General features: G+C 40.3%; 1 protein-coding gene across 1 annotated transcript; it reads right to left on the bottom strand.

Moving 5' to 3' along the window:
• Window positions 1-1,271: 1,271 nt before the first annotated feature.
• nol9 (nucleolar protein 9) lies at window positions 1,272-16,206 on the bottom strand. Its single transcript, XM_080853727.1, has 13 exons — window positions 15,870-16,206; window positions 13,261-13,784; window positions 11,505-11,727; window positions 8,638-8,768; window positions 8,009-8,153; window positions 7,612-7,711; window positions 6,406-6,503; window positions 5,822-5,983; window positions 5,317-5,566; window positions 4,649-4,763; window positions 4,357-4,531; window positions 3,842-3,975; window positions 1,272-2,629 (listed from the first exon to the last, which is right to left on the bottom strand). The coding sequence occupies exons 2-13, from the start codon at window positions 13,750-13,752 to the stop codon at window positions 2,510-2,512; spliced, it is 2,145 nt and encodes a 714-aa protein (XP_080709853.1). The 5' UTR covers window positions 13,753-13,784; window positions 15,870-16,206; the 3' UTR covers window positions 1,272-2,509.
• Window positions 16,207-16,282: the final 76 nt, after the last annotated feature.

The following is a 16,282-nucleotide window of genomic DNA, read 5'->3' as shown; positions in this document are numbered from 1 at the left end:
GTTGACTCCTCTTTTGGTTTTTCTGAGTTTGACTTTGATACAAATAATTTCGAAACACTGGTAATGACTTCAGAATATATTAATCAAGTGCCTTGTATTAATATATACCTTGTATTAATCATGTGCTTATGTAAGCAGGAACATGGCTTTTCTGTGTTTGTCTAACTTAGATTATTAGGTGCCACTTAGTCTGCATATGTGCAAGAGCATGTTTGGGTCAGAGGTGATAAGGAGGGTCGAACTGTGCTTCTTTCGACCTTGTGCAAAACTGACATCCTTGCAAGACAGGGAGTCTCGGACGCCAGAGACCCACCACGTGGTTATCCCTGTTGACAAATTGTTTTGGTGCCAGAGAACACTAAACTTCTACCTGTATAAACATTGTGCGATTGTTTAATATCGCTTCTCTCTCATCTGCTGCAGTCCCGGCTCCCTCTCTCTCTGAGAGAAGGCCTGTGCTTCTCTCTGACCTGCCAGGACGTAGGTGAGGCCAACAAGCTTGTTGTTGTTTGTCTAATAAATATACTTATATGCAACTCCGGAGTTCTGAGGTAACTTGAGTACATTTTCATCCAAGATCCATTGCATTAACACATTACACAGGTTTCCTCCTGCCTGCTTGCTTGCTAATACATAAATATTAAGGCATAACGGCTGGCTCACATGTATGCGTTGCCTAACGGATGCTTGACGGATGATGGAGGGCATATCTGCCGCATGGGGGTGTGTTGATAACAGAGACTTTTTAAGTGAGATTGACAGGTCAACAAACCAATCACACCACTAGCTGTTTACCGTGTGGGTAGTAGCATGCTAACATTGAATAGCTGGCTTAGACACCTTGCAAATCCCCTCAGACATATTTTTCAGTTTCAATAACTGGGTTTTTACATTGTACAGTGTCGATTTTTGGTAACTTAAAAAAGAAAATGCCAATGGGGCATACATGCGATTTGATTGGCTGACGCATGTGTTGCCTCTGGAAAAGTTGAACATTTCTCAAGTTTCGGTGGAAGCAACTCAATCCACACAACGGAATCACAATTCAGTTTGGCAACGGATGACGTCACCACATTCAAAGTGAATGGGGATCCATCAAAGTTGACTTCACCTTTACTGGTTTGCCCTCAAGCTGAGCAAAAACCACACATCACAGCATTATCAGCAGAAGAGCTCATTATCAGCAGAAGTGGTGGACCAAACGACATGAAGTTAGATCTGTAACACGTGTACTTTATTTCACTTTATTTTACAAACTGAAACAATGGGAACTGATGTGTCTACACTAAATTGTGGAAACAAAGAACTTAAAACAAATAGAAACAAAAACACAGAGGAAACAAATCATCAGTGTGATTTCTTTTCGTTTGTTTGTTTTTTTTAAACAAAATGTTCATGTACAAGCAGTGTAGTTTGTTGGTAACAAATTTGGATATATTTAAGCATTTTGCTGTGACAATCTTTTAATCAGTACAACAGATCAGAGAGTTTCTGTCAAAAGGTAATACAAAACAAAACACACAACTTTCCTAACCATGACAAAATAGGGTAAAATATGCAAGTCCAGTCTAGAACAAAAATGTTTTGCTGGCCACACAAAGCAATATAGTTACAACCAGCTGTTTGGACTAATACACTAGACTAGACCATGTGGTTTGGACTGATAGACACTAGACCATGTTGTAAGAGATCCAAACTAGGTGAGGTTCCCCTTACAGTGGCTCCTTAACCGATGATGACGAGGACAGAATTGCTGCAAGTCCACAATGCAGTGAAATTTAAATACAGAACGGCAAGTAAAAAGACTTGCAGATTAGCTCCCCAACTTTCCTTCATTATATATTCACATTGGACCAGATGAAAAACGTAAACAGCCTCATACATATCTTCAAACTAATCCTTCTCTATTGGATTCATCCAAAACGGTTATTTCTTTTGAAACTAAAGTGGTTCAATCTACTTGTTCTCTATCAGAACAAAAAGCTCATAAGTAATGTCTGAGCTCTCTGAACCACTCACACATTTTGGTAATCATCCATTTAGATATAGCTTAAAAATGATCCTTATATGAAAAGAATGCCGAGGTTCTTATGGTTCCAAACGTTCAGTGAAACATATAATGACACATGATAATGTTCAGCGGGCTGTTGAAGAATTGTTCAGGTATGTTAGATCAGCACCTTTGTGAATGCATGGCAATGGCTATATAAAAAAAAAAAATTAAAACTTAAATTTAAACAATTACCAAGCTGGTTGGACCTGTAAGATGACAATTTTGTGCAGGTAATGACATGACCCTATATTAATGGTGACATGACCCTATATTGATGGTGACAATGATTTTTCAGGAAAACATCACATGTCTCCTTGGCTGTAGTGCATCTGACCAGCACATGAACCAAAACATTGCATACCCAGACTATAAACAAAGTCAACAAATGTAGTTCTTGCTGTCTTGGTCAAATACAGTCAATAAAGTCCTATTTCTGACATCCTGGTTTCTACCTAGTTACTTGGCCTTGACAAAACCTGGCCTGGCCAGTCCTTTAAACACATGGAGTTTCCCTGCTCCCGTCAGCTCAAAGCTGTAGTCAGTGGTGACATACGGTAGGTCTCCGTCCACTCCAGACTGAAAGACAAAAGAGGAGGGCAATGCTGGAGTCATGGTCTCTCAAATTACATTTCCATTCGTACCAAATGTATTCTTACAATGAATCACTCATGTGACGACATTGTAATGAACACCAACCATTTAAATAAATAACAGTTGGTACACTACTTTTATTAAGAATAGCATATTCCTTTTCCAAATTAGCATATTCCTTTTACAAAGTAATCAGTTGTGCCTTGAAACAGTGCCTTGAAGCCAATCAAAATATGCAAAAACAAACAATAGAAAACTACAAACTGACAAAACATCTTATTTTCATCTAAAATGTCTCTTGAAAGTAGGAATGATTAAGGACAATGGGCCTCATTCTCGAACGCAGTTGAGAATAATTTAAGAATGACTTTCTTTTGAACTCCACTTCGGTGGATTTAGGAAAACATATGCCATTCTCGTGGGCCATCTTGTGGTTCACATCTTTCATATCACTCCGCAAGTAGTCTGTTCATTTAATGAAAATTCATTAAAACTCAAAGTCAGCAAGTAATGTGTGCTACGCAACACCTGAAACTATTATTCTAGCAGAAGCCACGGAACTGCAACAAAATCACTTCAAAAGAGATATATGGAGGAATGTCTTTTACCGCTTTGGCAATTCACTGTATAATAACCGGGATAAAACGCTCTGCTGCACGTTGATCCTCTTCATCCTTATTTTTGCTTAATTTTTCAATACTGACCAGTGGACTCAACATTATCCCTTACGTATTATCAGTTATTATAACCTTTTTGAAAACTTTAATAAAACTATCATAAACCTAGTCAGTCTAACGATGAATTTCTGTAAATTCATATATTTAAAATATTTTGCTCAGAGATACCTAGGAAATCAATTTCTGTTGTGTGAACAAATACCTATCTAAAAAGCATATAATATCTAATATTTAAAAAGGACTGCCTTATGCCAGGGCTGTACAATATTATAATAGAGACCCCAGTTTCACTCAATACTATGTCACTACAATATCAATTCTAGGGGTATCAAATGAAGTGAAAGTAGCTCATATTTGTTTTACTCAACAATTCTTTTGAGAAAATCATACCAACCCCTACTAAACAAATCAAACACAATAATTCTGCTTTAACTTTGTAATCAGTCCAAATATGATATGGGATGAACTAAGAAGTACTGTACATGCTGTGTGTGTGTGTGTGTGTGTGTGTGTAGTCTACCTGTGTGGTAAGCAGGGCTTTAGGCAGGGAGATTTCTCCGAGCAGAAGGCAGTTGACTCTACGGAGTAGAGCTGGAGGGACAGGAGTCACCAGGAGATAGAGACCCCTTACCATATCCACACCCCTCAAAACACCTGCAACACAAGATTTAATGAAGTCACCAGGAGATAGAGACCCCTTACCATATCCACACCCCTCAAAACACCTGCAACACAACATTGAATGGAGATACCAGGAGATAGAGACCCATCAGAAATGTCGATTTTGAAACATTGGTTAGTTCAAACGTATGTGCATTGGGAGCAGCAAGAATAACGTATTGCTTCGACAATATTTAATTTACTTCAAAAAAAATTGAAAATCTATATGAATATACCTTATTTTCCCATGAAAATCCATGACAAATTGTAAGGCTTTAAATTAGTTCTTATGGAATGACCTATTTTCCAAATAGCAAGACTGCTCACTTTTAACAGTCTTTAAGACTTTATTTCAAAAATAAAACTATTTCTTACCCAGGCCAACACAGGGGCAAATGGGAGTTTGAGAAAGGAGCATTGGACCACCCCGACCAGCCACATTCTCATCCAGGCAGCACAGTCCCACTAGGCTGGCGTTGGCAGCATACAGGATGTGTGAGGGGGCCACCTCACAATGAGTCACACCAATAGCCACAGATGAGACAGGCACCTAGGGAAGGTGTAGGGAGAACACAATAAAGAGTTTCACGGTTAACCAGAACACAAATACGAGCCATAGCTATTGCTGTCAAACGCTCATATAGCGTCCATATTCAGGGAGGTGTACCTGGTAAGGTGTGAAGCAGTGTAGAGGCCGTACAAGACTTGAGTCTGGGGACTGCATTTGACTGAAGTATCCCATGAGAGACAGGTCCCTCAATTCATTACTGCGCTGGTGTCGCCTTCGTTCCAGAAAGCAAATGAACATCATACAGTCAGTTACAGAAAATACTACCAGAGCTCAGATTTAGTTTGTTTGCACAAGCCAGATAACTGCCCGTTGTGATTTCAGTGCTGTATTTGACCCCACAGTGCCCTGAAGTAGTGGTTTCAGTGCTGCATTTGACCCCATAGTGCCCTGATGATGCAGAAAAAGAGAGATTCTCTACATAAAATGTAGTACGGACAGTTAGATGAACTGCTCTAATGCCAGAAAAGTACCTACATCACTTAGTCCTCTACGTGTTTCATATGGCAGACATAAGGCCATTAGGAAAAAATACAAATTAACAGATGAGACCGGAAGCCAATGCTTGAATGGAAGTTAACAGAAGAATGATGTGAGCACAACAATCCCACCCAAACAACAATTGACTTAGAATGGGACCCATGACCTTGAGGCTGATGGCAGCTTCCGCTATCACTCAAGCTACCAGAGACTGAGCAATCGGAATCAATCAGTGTGAGATGTGAAGGTTGAAACTGCATGACACAAATGACAAGTGTCTCTCTTACATCTCCCCTGAGGTGCCAGCCCCCTGGAACTCGGAGTGGATGCTGAGGAACACATGGCTGTTTGGGGCTTCCTGAAGCTCAGCCTGTCCTAGAGCGGACGGGGCTGGGGGGTGCGTCTGCCAGCCGTGAGCAGTTCTCAGGAACTCAGGAGTGAGTGCAGGACATTGAGAGGTTTCTCCAAAACTGAGCTGAACCACGTGAGTCACGGAGAAGAAACGCACAAGGTCAACCAACAGCTGAAAACCCAGACCTAAACAGAGAGAGAGAGAAAACTATTAAAGAAAACTTGGGCTTAAATCAAGATAAATCAAACTAAACCAACTAAATATTTGGATTAAAGTCTACTGGTTAGTTACTAATCCCTTACCCCAAGTCTCAGATGTGATCATGGGAACATAAAAACTGACTGAGTTTGAAAAATTGTAAAATCCCCATAAAACGTTGAGCTTAGCACAAGAAGTGTGTGTGTACACCTATATATATGGCTGTGGGATAGAATCCTCACCTCTAACCCAGCCCATGGTGTTAATGATGACGGGCATATCACCACTGCTGTGTCTCCACAGAGACTTCAGGGAGTCCAGGTAGCGATCGAGATCCGATTGGCAGTCAGCCTGGCCGTAGTACACCATGTGTCTGGGCTCCTGCTGATGGGTGAAGGGAGGGCCTAGAGGGCACAGTTCAAAGGGTCAAGGACATATGGACTCAGTGCTGAGGAGTGCCAAAGCATAGAATTGACCAATTATAATACACTTTATTTTCAGTGGAGAAGGTCTGTTATAAGGCTCTAGGACAGGCAGTCCTACATTAACAAACGTTAACAAATGTTCTTGTTCTAGCTTCAGTATACGTTTGACCCTACAGTAGTAACAATAGGGTTCTGCCTCGCAAATTTTCAACTTGGTCATTCATAACAATATTCAAAACAATCTCCTATCACCATACTCGGATCTTACAAATGTGCACTGCATAATTAGGGTCAAAATTTCACACTGCATAATTAGGGTCCAAATGTTTCATTGCAGGTTATAAATAGTTTTCAGCCATTGTATGAAGGCAACTCCAAGGTAAACCAGTGGAAGATTTTACCTAGAAGAGGCTCTGTGACCGCTGACAGAGAAAGGCAGCCTGGGGGAGTGAACTCGGTCTGTCCCACATCACACTCCATGTATTCTACGCTGGTAGTGCTGCAAAAAAGTTAAGATTGAGAACGCACATGTCTACTTACAATTAAATCCTCCCCTATATTTAAAAAAAGTCTTTGCCACAAGCGCTAAGTATGTGTTTTCTTAAAAAAATATCCTATAAAAATAGGTTGTTTATGACGTTGTGCATATGTGACACTTTGGGATCAATGTTTAAAGATCGGGAAAAAATGTCAAGGCGTCTTGCAGTCCGTTCTGGTCCCGTTTGGCGTGCTCAATAGATTCTATCAAGCCGAATTATTAGTTCCAAGTGTTCGATGCAAAAAATACTGTCAAATTGAGTGAGAGAGAGTCGAAGTCACTTGTACAAGTGAATGTTTGCACCTGGTGACATGTGAATACTGCTCAAGGGAATACTGCACCTGGTGACATGTGAATACTGCTCACTAGGGGTGCAACGGATCAAAAAACTCACGGTTCGGATCGTTCCTCGGATCAGAGTCACGGATCGGATCATTTTTCGGATCAGCAAAAAAAAAAAAAATAGACAAGACATGACTGAGCTGTGTTGCAGGTTTTTCTTTATGTTAGCAATCGCTATGTCAGCTACGTGTTACGTCTGTGTGGTAACTTAGGCCACAGGTTTGTGTGGCAGCGCGAGTATATGGAAACAGACGTAGCACTAGAGGCAGCAGTTATTGTTACAGTAGTCACCGAAGTCTAGCCTACTTTTATTTTCCATGCCCACTGTTCTACATGTTGTACGCTGAGGACAATAAATCACAACGAGCCATAGGACTGTTTGCTTATTGAAAAGGGAACTGTTGCAGACTTTTACCCAGAGCGTGTTAAGTAGCTCTGTCCCTGGAACTAGCAGGAATGGTTACGGCTGTTTGTGGACTCAACATGCGCACAATTTCAATCAATCCGCGGATCATGCGTGTGCCGAACCGAAATAGATGATCCGAACGGATCACGGATCAATGATGATCCGTTGCACCCCTACTGCTCACTGTATCGTTTCAAAAGCAGTGCCGATACAACAGTTAGTTAAAGCTAAAAATTCTCACTGCTGAAAATAATCTTCCATTTGAAATCTTTGACCAGTGTGTGGATGCAGTGTGACTGTATGAGTATTTCTGGTGCTCACTGGTTAAGGAGGCTGTTGATGAGGTGACGAACAAAGGTAGACTTCCCAGAATTCCTAGCACCATACACCAGGATAACTGGACAGCGATCACAATCATCGTCTGTTGAATTATAAGCAGTAGAAATAAGATGTTATTCAAAGATTTCATTTTTCTGAATTCAGCATTCAGTTTCCTAAAGATTTATTGTGAGGTTACTTGAGAGTTACAGCGATGCACTATAAGCTGCTAACGCACCTCCCCATACTCAAACCAGTCTGTGCAGTATTGTGAGGTTACTTGAGAGTTCCACAGAGGCACTATATGCTGCTAACGAACCTCCCCATACTCGAACCAGTCTGTGCAGTATTGTGAGGTTACTTGAGAGTTACACAGAGGCACTATATGCTGCTAACGCACCTCCCCATACTCGAACCAGTCTGTGCAGGGCATCTCTGTAGCTCCTGGAGGTCATCAGCCCCGGGCATCCACTACTATTCAGGGCCGTCACTCCCACTGCACTCAAAGCAGAGTTATCCACTGCTGAGTCTGCACGGAGTTCTCTCTAGATATACACACACAGAAGTCATTAAAGCATTGAACCACATAATCACCAATATTGCTATACAATCATTTAACAAATCTCATCTGCATCAAGCAAATAAGGAAACATTCAAAAAGATATCGCATATTGAAAGTGGTGGTCAATGCCAAAGCTGCAAATGGGGTCAACCGTCATAGGATAGGAGGTGCTATGTGACCACTGACTCATCAGTGCAAGGATTATTTTTCTTATATTTACAGTATGAACATTTGTTGTTTGAAATGCAATCAAACGCATATCTTAATATCTGTCTTCAATCAGCAAACTTAACATGTCACTAGGGTGATCTTTACCCTCCACTGGTTCCTATCGGTTGTTCACATTAAGTGAGCCCAAAATTTGGGACAGGCAAATTCCCATAAACCAATCTAAAGGTTTTGATGGAACAGTTCAACATCCATGTCTATTAATACAGAGCAAGTGTGGTTGCAATATCCAACCTTACCGAGCTGAGGCTGAAGAGCTCCTTGAGCGGGGACTGGCTAGTGAGAAAGCGCGTGAGGGGGTTATCCAGAGCTTCAAGCAGAATAGCACAGGAATCTGAATCCATCTCATTCAGCAGATGCTTCCTTGGCACTATACAAACACAAACACATACACTATGTGAAGGCACCCATCAAACACTATGTTAACGCACACATCACAAGTTGTTGCATGCCATGAAATTATTTCAGCCATGTTGGAAACAACCCATCTGAGTAAATGGAATTCAATATTAAATACAGAATTGCACAAATTTGAGATTACTGGATAAAATGACAAAATGATTCAGCTGAAACCAACTGTCCACAGTCCTTTGTCCAATGGCAGTATCAAATACATATACTACCGTTCAAAAGTTAGCAATCATTTTTCCGTCTTTCAGAGATAAGCAACATGATCTTGTGAAAACTAACAAAACTAGTGTTGACATTGTTAACATTATAAAAGGCTATTGAATTCAATGAATGCACATTTACACCATTACAGCTGGACACAGATGACCTTTGAAAGATGAATGAGCCTTTTAAACATTTAGGATTAGCTTACATTATACATCATTGAAATACGCGTGATTGTTGCAGAAAACAGATCTACTAGCCTTTTACTCCTACGAAGTTGTTCCATTCAAATTCAGCTGTTTTCAAGTGGAAGCCATTTATATATATTTACATCTATACCAGGGGTGTTCAACTGGTTTTGTCCCAGGGACCACCATTCTTACTAGAAAGTGATTTGCTGATGTGCCTGCACGCGCATGCATGTTTGTAAACTCCCCCTCCCCCTGCACAGATATTCTGCCTATAACACGATATTTTCACATTATTCAATAGTAATCTGGAAATGTGATGAAATATCAAAGAGATTTTTTTTTTTTTTTTTTAATTCAATGGTGAACTGATCAACATAGGCTCATGTCCACGGACCCCCTGTTGAAAACCCCTGATCTATACTATATTTCTGACGTACTGAAGTACTGATGCAATTAAAAACAAGGACATTATATATAATGATGATGATGGTGGAGCAAATCGCCCATGTTTCACGACATCACCACCATTGTAGAATCTCAGGTCCGCCCCTAATGCCTCGTACATGACTTATATCACACTTTTGGATAGATCAGCTCTGCCACAGAACCAGGACTGTGCACTACCACTAGAGTGTTTCTTAGTGCACACACATAACAAACAGCTAGAGTAAACTAGTTTGAAATGTAAGGATTTAAAAATACAATTATGATATATGACCAGATTCATTCATAAACAGAAACACCTAACAAAGGTGATTTGCTAACATTTAGGATAGTGATTGAAGAGACCTGACCAAGATGGGGCATCATGTCGCCTAGTTTAAATAATTATTTGGTGAATAAAAGCTCTCCTTTAAGTACAGGAATTGTTTTGTTTTGTGATATAAGCTATAACCTTGCACCTAATCCGTCACTTAAACTTTCAATGTATCCCTTTTAATTCTGTACAAGCTACTAGAAAAAGATGTCAGACCCTATTGTCGCCATTTCAAATCATAACCATAATTTACTGACTGTTGGCTTACACATTCATTTTTAAAACATTCTGAAGCCCTGCAGTTTAGACAGGAATTCAACCTCTGAGAACCTAGGATCCTGTTTGTGTTATGTTGTAGTGAAACACTAAGTACCTGCTAGTGTCCTGTTGGTGTTATATATTGTATATAGTACCTGCTAGCATCAGAGGAAACCTCAGACAAAAAAGTGAGAGGCCCAGTGGACAACTGCACAAGAGGATAAGAAATTCAGAATCTCTAGTTTGAGAAGGATGCCTTACAGGTATTCAGCTTACAGCTTTATTAAATAGTATCCATTAAACACGAGTCTCATCGTCAAAGCCATCTTCAGTGAAGAGGCTCTGGAATGCTGGGCTTCCAAGAAACCCATATCAAAGACTGGCCAATGGAAGGAAAAGACTAAAATGGGAACAAAACAACTCTAGGTTAAAGATGGTTGAAAATATGATAAAGACAAGCAAATCTAAGTTGAGATGTTTGGATGACAGAAGCCATTTTGTGAGGCGCAGAAAACATGAAAAGTTCCCGGAGGATTGCCTATTACCATCTATCAAGCGTGGTAGAAGAAATGTGATGGTCTGCGGAGGTTTTATTTTTGGTTCTGGTGAAATATGTAATTTGTTCAGGGTAAAAGGAATCTTTAACAAGGAAGGCTTTAACCCCATTGCCATGCCATACCTTGTGGACGGCACCTGACTGGAGGACATTTTATCCTACTACAAGAGAGAGACCCAAAGCATTACCTTCAAATTATGCAACACATATTTAGTTGAAGCAAGTAATGCTGGAAAGTTTGTAATCGCTGTTAAAGGAGGATTCTTTGATAAGGCAAATTATTATTATTTCAAACTTTGTCTACGTCTTGAATAGCGTAGCATAACAACGTAACATTTGCTCCAGTAGAGCAGACTATTTTTGATTAATTTTGCACCTTTATTTCATGGATACAATTATGGGGTTTTCTCGGAAACTGTGGGTGATTCTGTGTGATTCCAAACTTAGGACCTGCCATTTAGATGGTAATAATGCTGGTAATGCCTTTTTGCAACAACTGTAGACCTAAAGTACTCTGAACACAACCACTGGAGACCTAAAGTTCTCTGAACACAACCACTGTAGAACTTAAGTACCCTGAACACAACCACTGTAGACCTTAAATTCTCTGAACACAACCACTGTATACCTTAAGTACTCTGTTGTGTATAAAAATAGGCAAGTGATAATGTTTTACCGTGTGTCCTTGTTTGGTTCACAAACACAGAAACAACAAAAATTAAATCTTACCAGAGGACAGGTACTTGCGCACAACCATCTTGGCTTCCTGCCGGCCTTCTTTGCGGTTTTTGGTGGATAGGGAACTATCTGCCAAGGCAGTGATGGTGAGGGGGCAGTGAGAGGATGGGGAGTACAGGGGGTAGGGCTGCTGGCCCTCCTCGATGGTGAAGCCCAACACTTCCACCCGCCCATACAAGCACGTCAGCAGGCACTTCCCCCGGAAACACAATGTCTGCAAACACCAGAGACCATACAGACACAAAGGGAACTTATATCCAACCCATCACTCACACTTCACAGACAACTGTACGCCAAATGACTGGCTAATGTAAGGAAGTCACACAATCAACTAAACACACTGCTCTTTCAAATAGGGATGCACGATATTGAATTTTAGCCGATATCCGATATGCCGATATTTACAAGCTCATTTCGGCCGATTGCCGATGCCGATGCCGATATATACACCTCAGCTTTTTAATTATTGAAAAGTCTCTCCTGTACTAGAATGAATCTGTTATTATGCTAGGGTATTGCTGTTAATACAGGACATTACAGACTTGATTTGTATCATTTTAGAAATAGACATTCACTCATGAAACTGAAATGGTTTAAAATATGGCAGATTTATTTATATTTTCACGTCACAATTTTCATACTTGAACAGTAGCTCCTTGAACTTGAACAACTACACTCTGGAAATGCAGCTTGGCTTACTTGGCAAGCTAACGTTGGTTAACTGACTTACAGTTTAATAACGTCCCTTCTAGGATTTCTAGACTAATCTATGTAACGTTATTGCCAAGTTAGCTGTATAAATTCCATAGATGGAAAAGTAAGCCATGTACAGATAGCGTGGGCTCGTGACATAACGTTTCACATCGCGTCAAATGAGGCATCATCAACTTCTCTGGTGTCACGTAGCATGCTTGGATAACTTTGCAAGCTAACCTTGGTTCACTGACTTACAGTTTAAGAACGTCCCTTCTAGAATTTCTAGACTAATCTATGTAACGTTATTGCCAAGTTAGCTGTATAAATTCCATAAATGCAAAAGTGAGCCATGTACAGATAGCGTGGGCTTGTGACATTACGTTTCACATCCCGTGAAATGAGGTATCATCAACTTCTCTGGTGTCAATTAGCATGCAAGCTAACTAGCTAGTGTTGTCTAGCTAACTCCGTTACTTATTACTGCTATTAGCGCGACAGGTAATGTTGTAAAGCGTGGCATGCGGGTGGTCTGTATCTATGCATGCAACCTACGTTATGGCCAAGCTGCATCTCCTCCTCCTTCTCCTGAAAAGTTTTCTGACAAATAGGCATTTTGTCATCATCCTCTGATAATGTGAAGTAGGCTACTGCCACACAGCCAACGCTCATTAACATTTGCTTCGCGTGCGCATAATTTACAGGTCACCTTATCGGCCAGGTATATCGGCAGAAATTTTTCATATCTGCAGATACCGATAATTAAGTTTTGAAGACGATATCTGCCGATACCGATGTCTTGCCGATATTATCGTGCATCCCTACTTTCAAATATACAATATTAAATGAATATGTTAAAATAAACACACTGCTCTTTCAAATACACAATATTAAATGAATGTGTTAAAATAAACACACTGCTCTTTCAAATACACAATATTAAATTAATACGTTAAAATAGACATGTTCTTGTGACCTGAACACGGCAACAAACACAAAGTGGTTTCCCATGGTCAGTCTTGCATTTGAGGTGTTTGAAAGAGCCTATGCTTACCTGGCCTGGTCGCATAACCATCAAGGTGCGGTTGTTGACATGGTCAAACTGGGTGAGAAATGGTTGGATGTCTTCCCCTAGGTGTTCTAACGGCAAGCTTTCTTCAGCCTCAGCATTGGTCTGCATGCCATTCTGAAGCACAGACTGGGCATAGGCCCTCCAGCCCTGCGAGTCCTCCGTTTCACTGTCACCGCTGCTGGACACACTCACAGCCTGTCCGTTACTGTGCGTATGTGCTGCTAGGCGCTTACATTTCTGTCCTGCAGGTAGAAGGCTGCTTACAGTCCTAGCGCTGACAGCTTTAGCATACTGCCTCTTCAGAGGTTTCATGCTGGGTTTCCCACTGCTGGCTATCCCATGCTCATGCCTAGCTGATGCAGGATCATCTGCATGTAATGATTTATTGTGGCCGTGCCATTTGGAGTTCTTAGCTCTTTTGTTGCCATTTCGCAAAGTCCCTTTGGGTTGCGATGAGGTTTTCTGTGCTTTCATGACTTCACAGGGCCCTTCACAGGGACTTGCACCTGCAGAATAGAAACAAAAACATACTGAAGACAATAATGCGCTAACCAAAACAGCTAACCGCTTCTATCAAATTTGGTACAGGTCCAATTTGGCTAAAAAAGCCAAAATATCAAGTTACAGTTCAATTGGACGCACGGGGTCAGAAATACAGCCCTTCCCCCGCCAATGTTTCAGTGACCTGCCACGTCAAACTCGGCATAGGTCGCAAGTCATAGTTTTGCAATACGAGTAATTGAAGCCTGATCATTCATTAAAATGCACTACTCAATTTTGAGATTCTGGCATAAATGTGCTGCTTAAGCTATACAACTGTTTATTCTATTGAGTTGACTAGGTTTGTCAAATAACAACATATACTGACCTTAACTAGCTTTATAAATATTACACTAGTAAAAAAATAAAAAAGGCAAAGCATGCCACATGAGGAATTATATGATTTAATTTAATTGTATGACTTAATTGTTAAAATACAGACTAAGTACCACCTCACAAGTTGGGCGTGTGGTCACAGACCTTTCGCTTACAAAATGCACTAACGAATCACAGACACGTATGTCTTCAGCCTGGCCGATGAAACTGAAATACTGAAAGTATTCATTTGAAGTTTCAACAATTAACTTTAGCAGACGTCAACAACAAGTACACTAGAGTTCTGTTTGTATTTTGATCAGTTTTACAGCCGATCAATAGTGTTGACAACAGCCTTTTCAAAGGCTATTCTTTTGTCATCCCTTCAGTTTCAAAACGTGAAATCTTAGCCTTACAACACTGCTATTGCAGTACACGTTAAACAGTCTTTTTAAAGGCTATTCTATTGCAGTACACTTTAACCAGCCTTCTTCAAGGCTTAGTTTCAACACTGCTACTGCACACTTTAAACAGCCCTTTTAAAGGGTTAGCCTTACAACAGTGCTACTGCACACTTCAAACAGCATTTTTAAAAGGATAGCCTTACTGCTTTACTGCTATTGCAGTACACTTTAAACAGCCTTTTTAAAGGCTATTTTCATCTCCTCTCGCTTCGGTCTTGCAATCTCCACTGCAGTAAATCCTAATCTTTCATCTTTACATCTCTTCTCTCTTCCCGCTGGCCTCAACCTTGAGATTACTATCACTGGTTTCGTATTGTGCAATAGACTTAGGTTATTTAATCTCTGATTTCTGGGATAATCAGTATTGCTGATGTTTATTGGAATTCACAGATGTCCAGAGGTATTTTGCTTGCTTAATAAAAAAAAATAAAAATGTAATTCTTGTTTTTATATTATTATTTGTCGTCTGTAAAGTTAATGCACAGCCTAGATATTCAGCTCTGTTGCCACAGGAGATCATAAAAAGCATATGTGATGCTACCAATACATGCAATATCAGCAATATCAGACCAAAGCAACTCATTTGGTCAATGTCAGCTAACTTCTTTTTTTAAGTTTTCTTTCTATCATTATAATAAATCACACTCTATACTGGGACTCTATACAGCCTTGCAGTCTGAACAATACCGAAGTATCTGTCATGGAAGCAATTACACAAACTTTTCAATGTGGACCGACATCCAACGAGAATGGTGAATCCTACTTATTTCGCACACGGTTAGAAACGCTACCACAAGGGGGCACCTCAATTACTTACACTCCCGTTAATTCACACTGTACAGCTAATGGAAACACGAAACGATTGGCCTTTTCTTTCGACCAATTTGGAAGAATGCACTCAAAAGCTGTGACACAGTTGAATGGAAAAATTGAATATGACAGAATGTATAACCTGCTACTTGTTCGCTAATCATCTCAAATAATATAACTAATGTTAACTGGCCAAACCATCATTCGTAAAATACGATAACTCACTAGCTAACAAACAGTTGTTAATAAAGCAACAACTTCAGCGGACCATTTAACGATGTTATCTGTCAACAACACCACAGAAACGTCATCTAAAGATTAACGTCATGTACGACCACCTTACGTAGATTAAATGTGGTTAAATTGCTCAAATGTCACTGCTGAATGCTAACAGACAAAAGAAAAGCACTAGCTTGTCAACTATCGCCAAGTTAGGTAGATGTTGTGTTAAGAAATACTCACCCGTTCGTTATGCCTTGCTGTACCGGTAATAACCCAAACTAAAACGTTCGCTATCTAACGTCCATGTGTGCAAACCCGCATGTTACCTAACTAGCTACGCATACTTGTCATGATACAATTCCATCGCTTGGGAAAATCGGAGAACTTATGTTAAGAAGAACCTAGGATATTTTTTGAAGTATTGTAATGTGATTATGTAACGCTTATCGTTAGCTACTCTGAGCAGTCTTTGTAACAAATCCAACGCCCCTTACAACGTAACGACTGGACAAAAAAGCGTCTGAATCAGTAGGCTATGCTACAAAATACAAAATACAAGAAGTTGCCCATGCTGGGTGCTGTCATATGTTGAGCGTGCGTGGTGGCTTTGCGCCATAGACCGAAAAAAGAGGGTAGAGCGCAGCGCTGTGGTT

The sequence above is a fragment of the Sprattus sprattus genome, assembly GCF_963457725.1.
Source record: "Sprattus sprattus genome assembly, chromosome: 16".
NCBI classification, from domain to species: domain Eukaryota; kingdom Metazoa; phylum Chordata; class Actinopteri; order Clupeiformes; family Clupeidae; genus Sprattus; species Sprattus sprattus.
The sequence above is the reverse complement of the archived record's forward strand: the minus strand, read 5'-3'. Positions and strand labels throughout refer to the sequence as shown.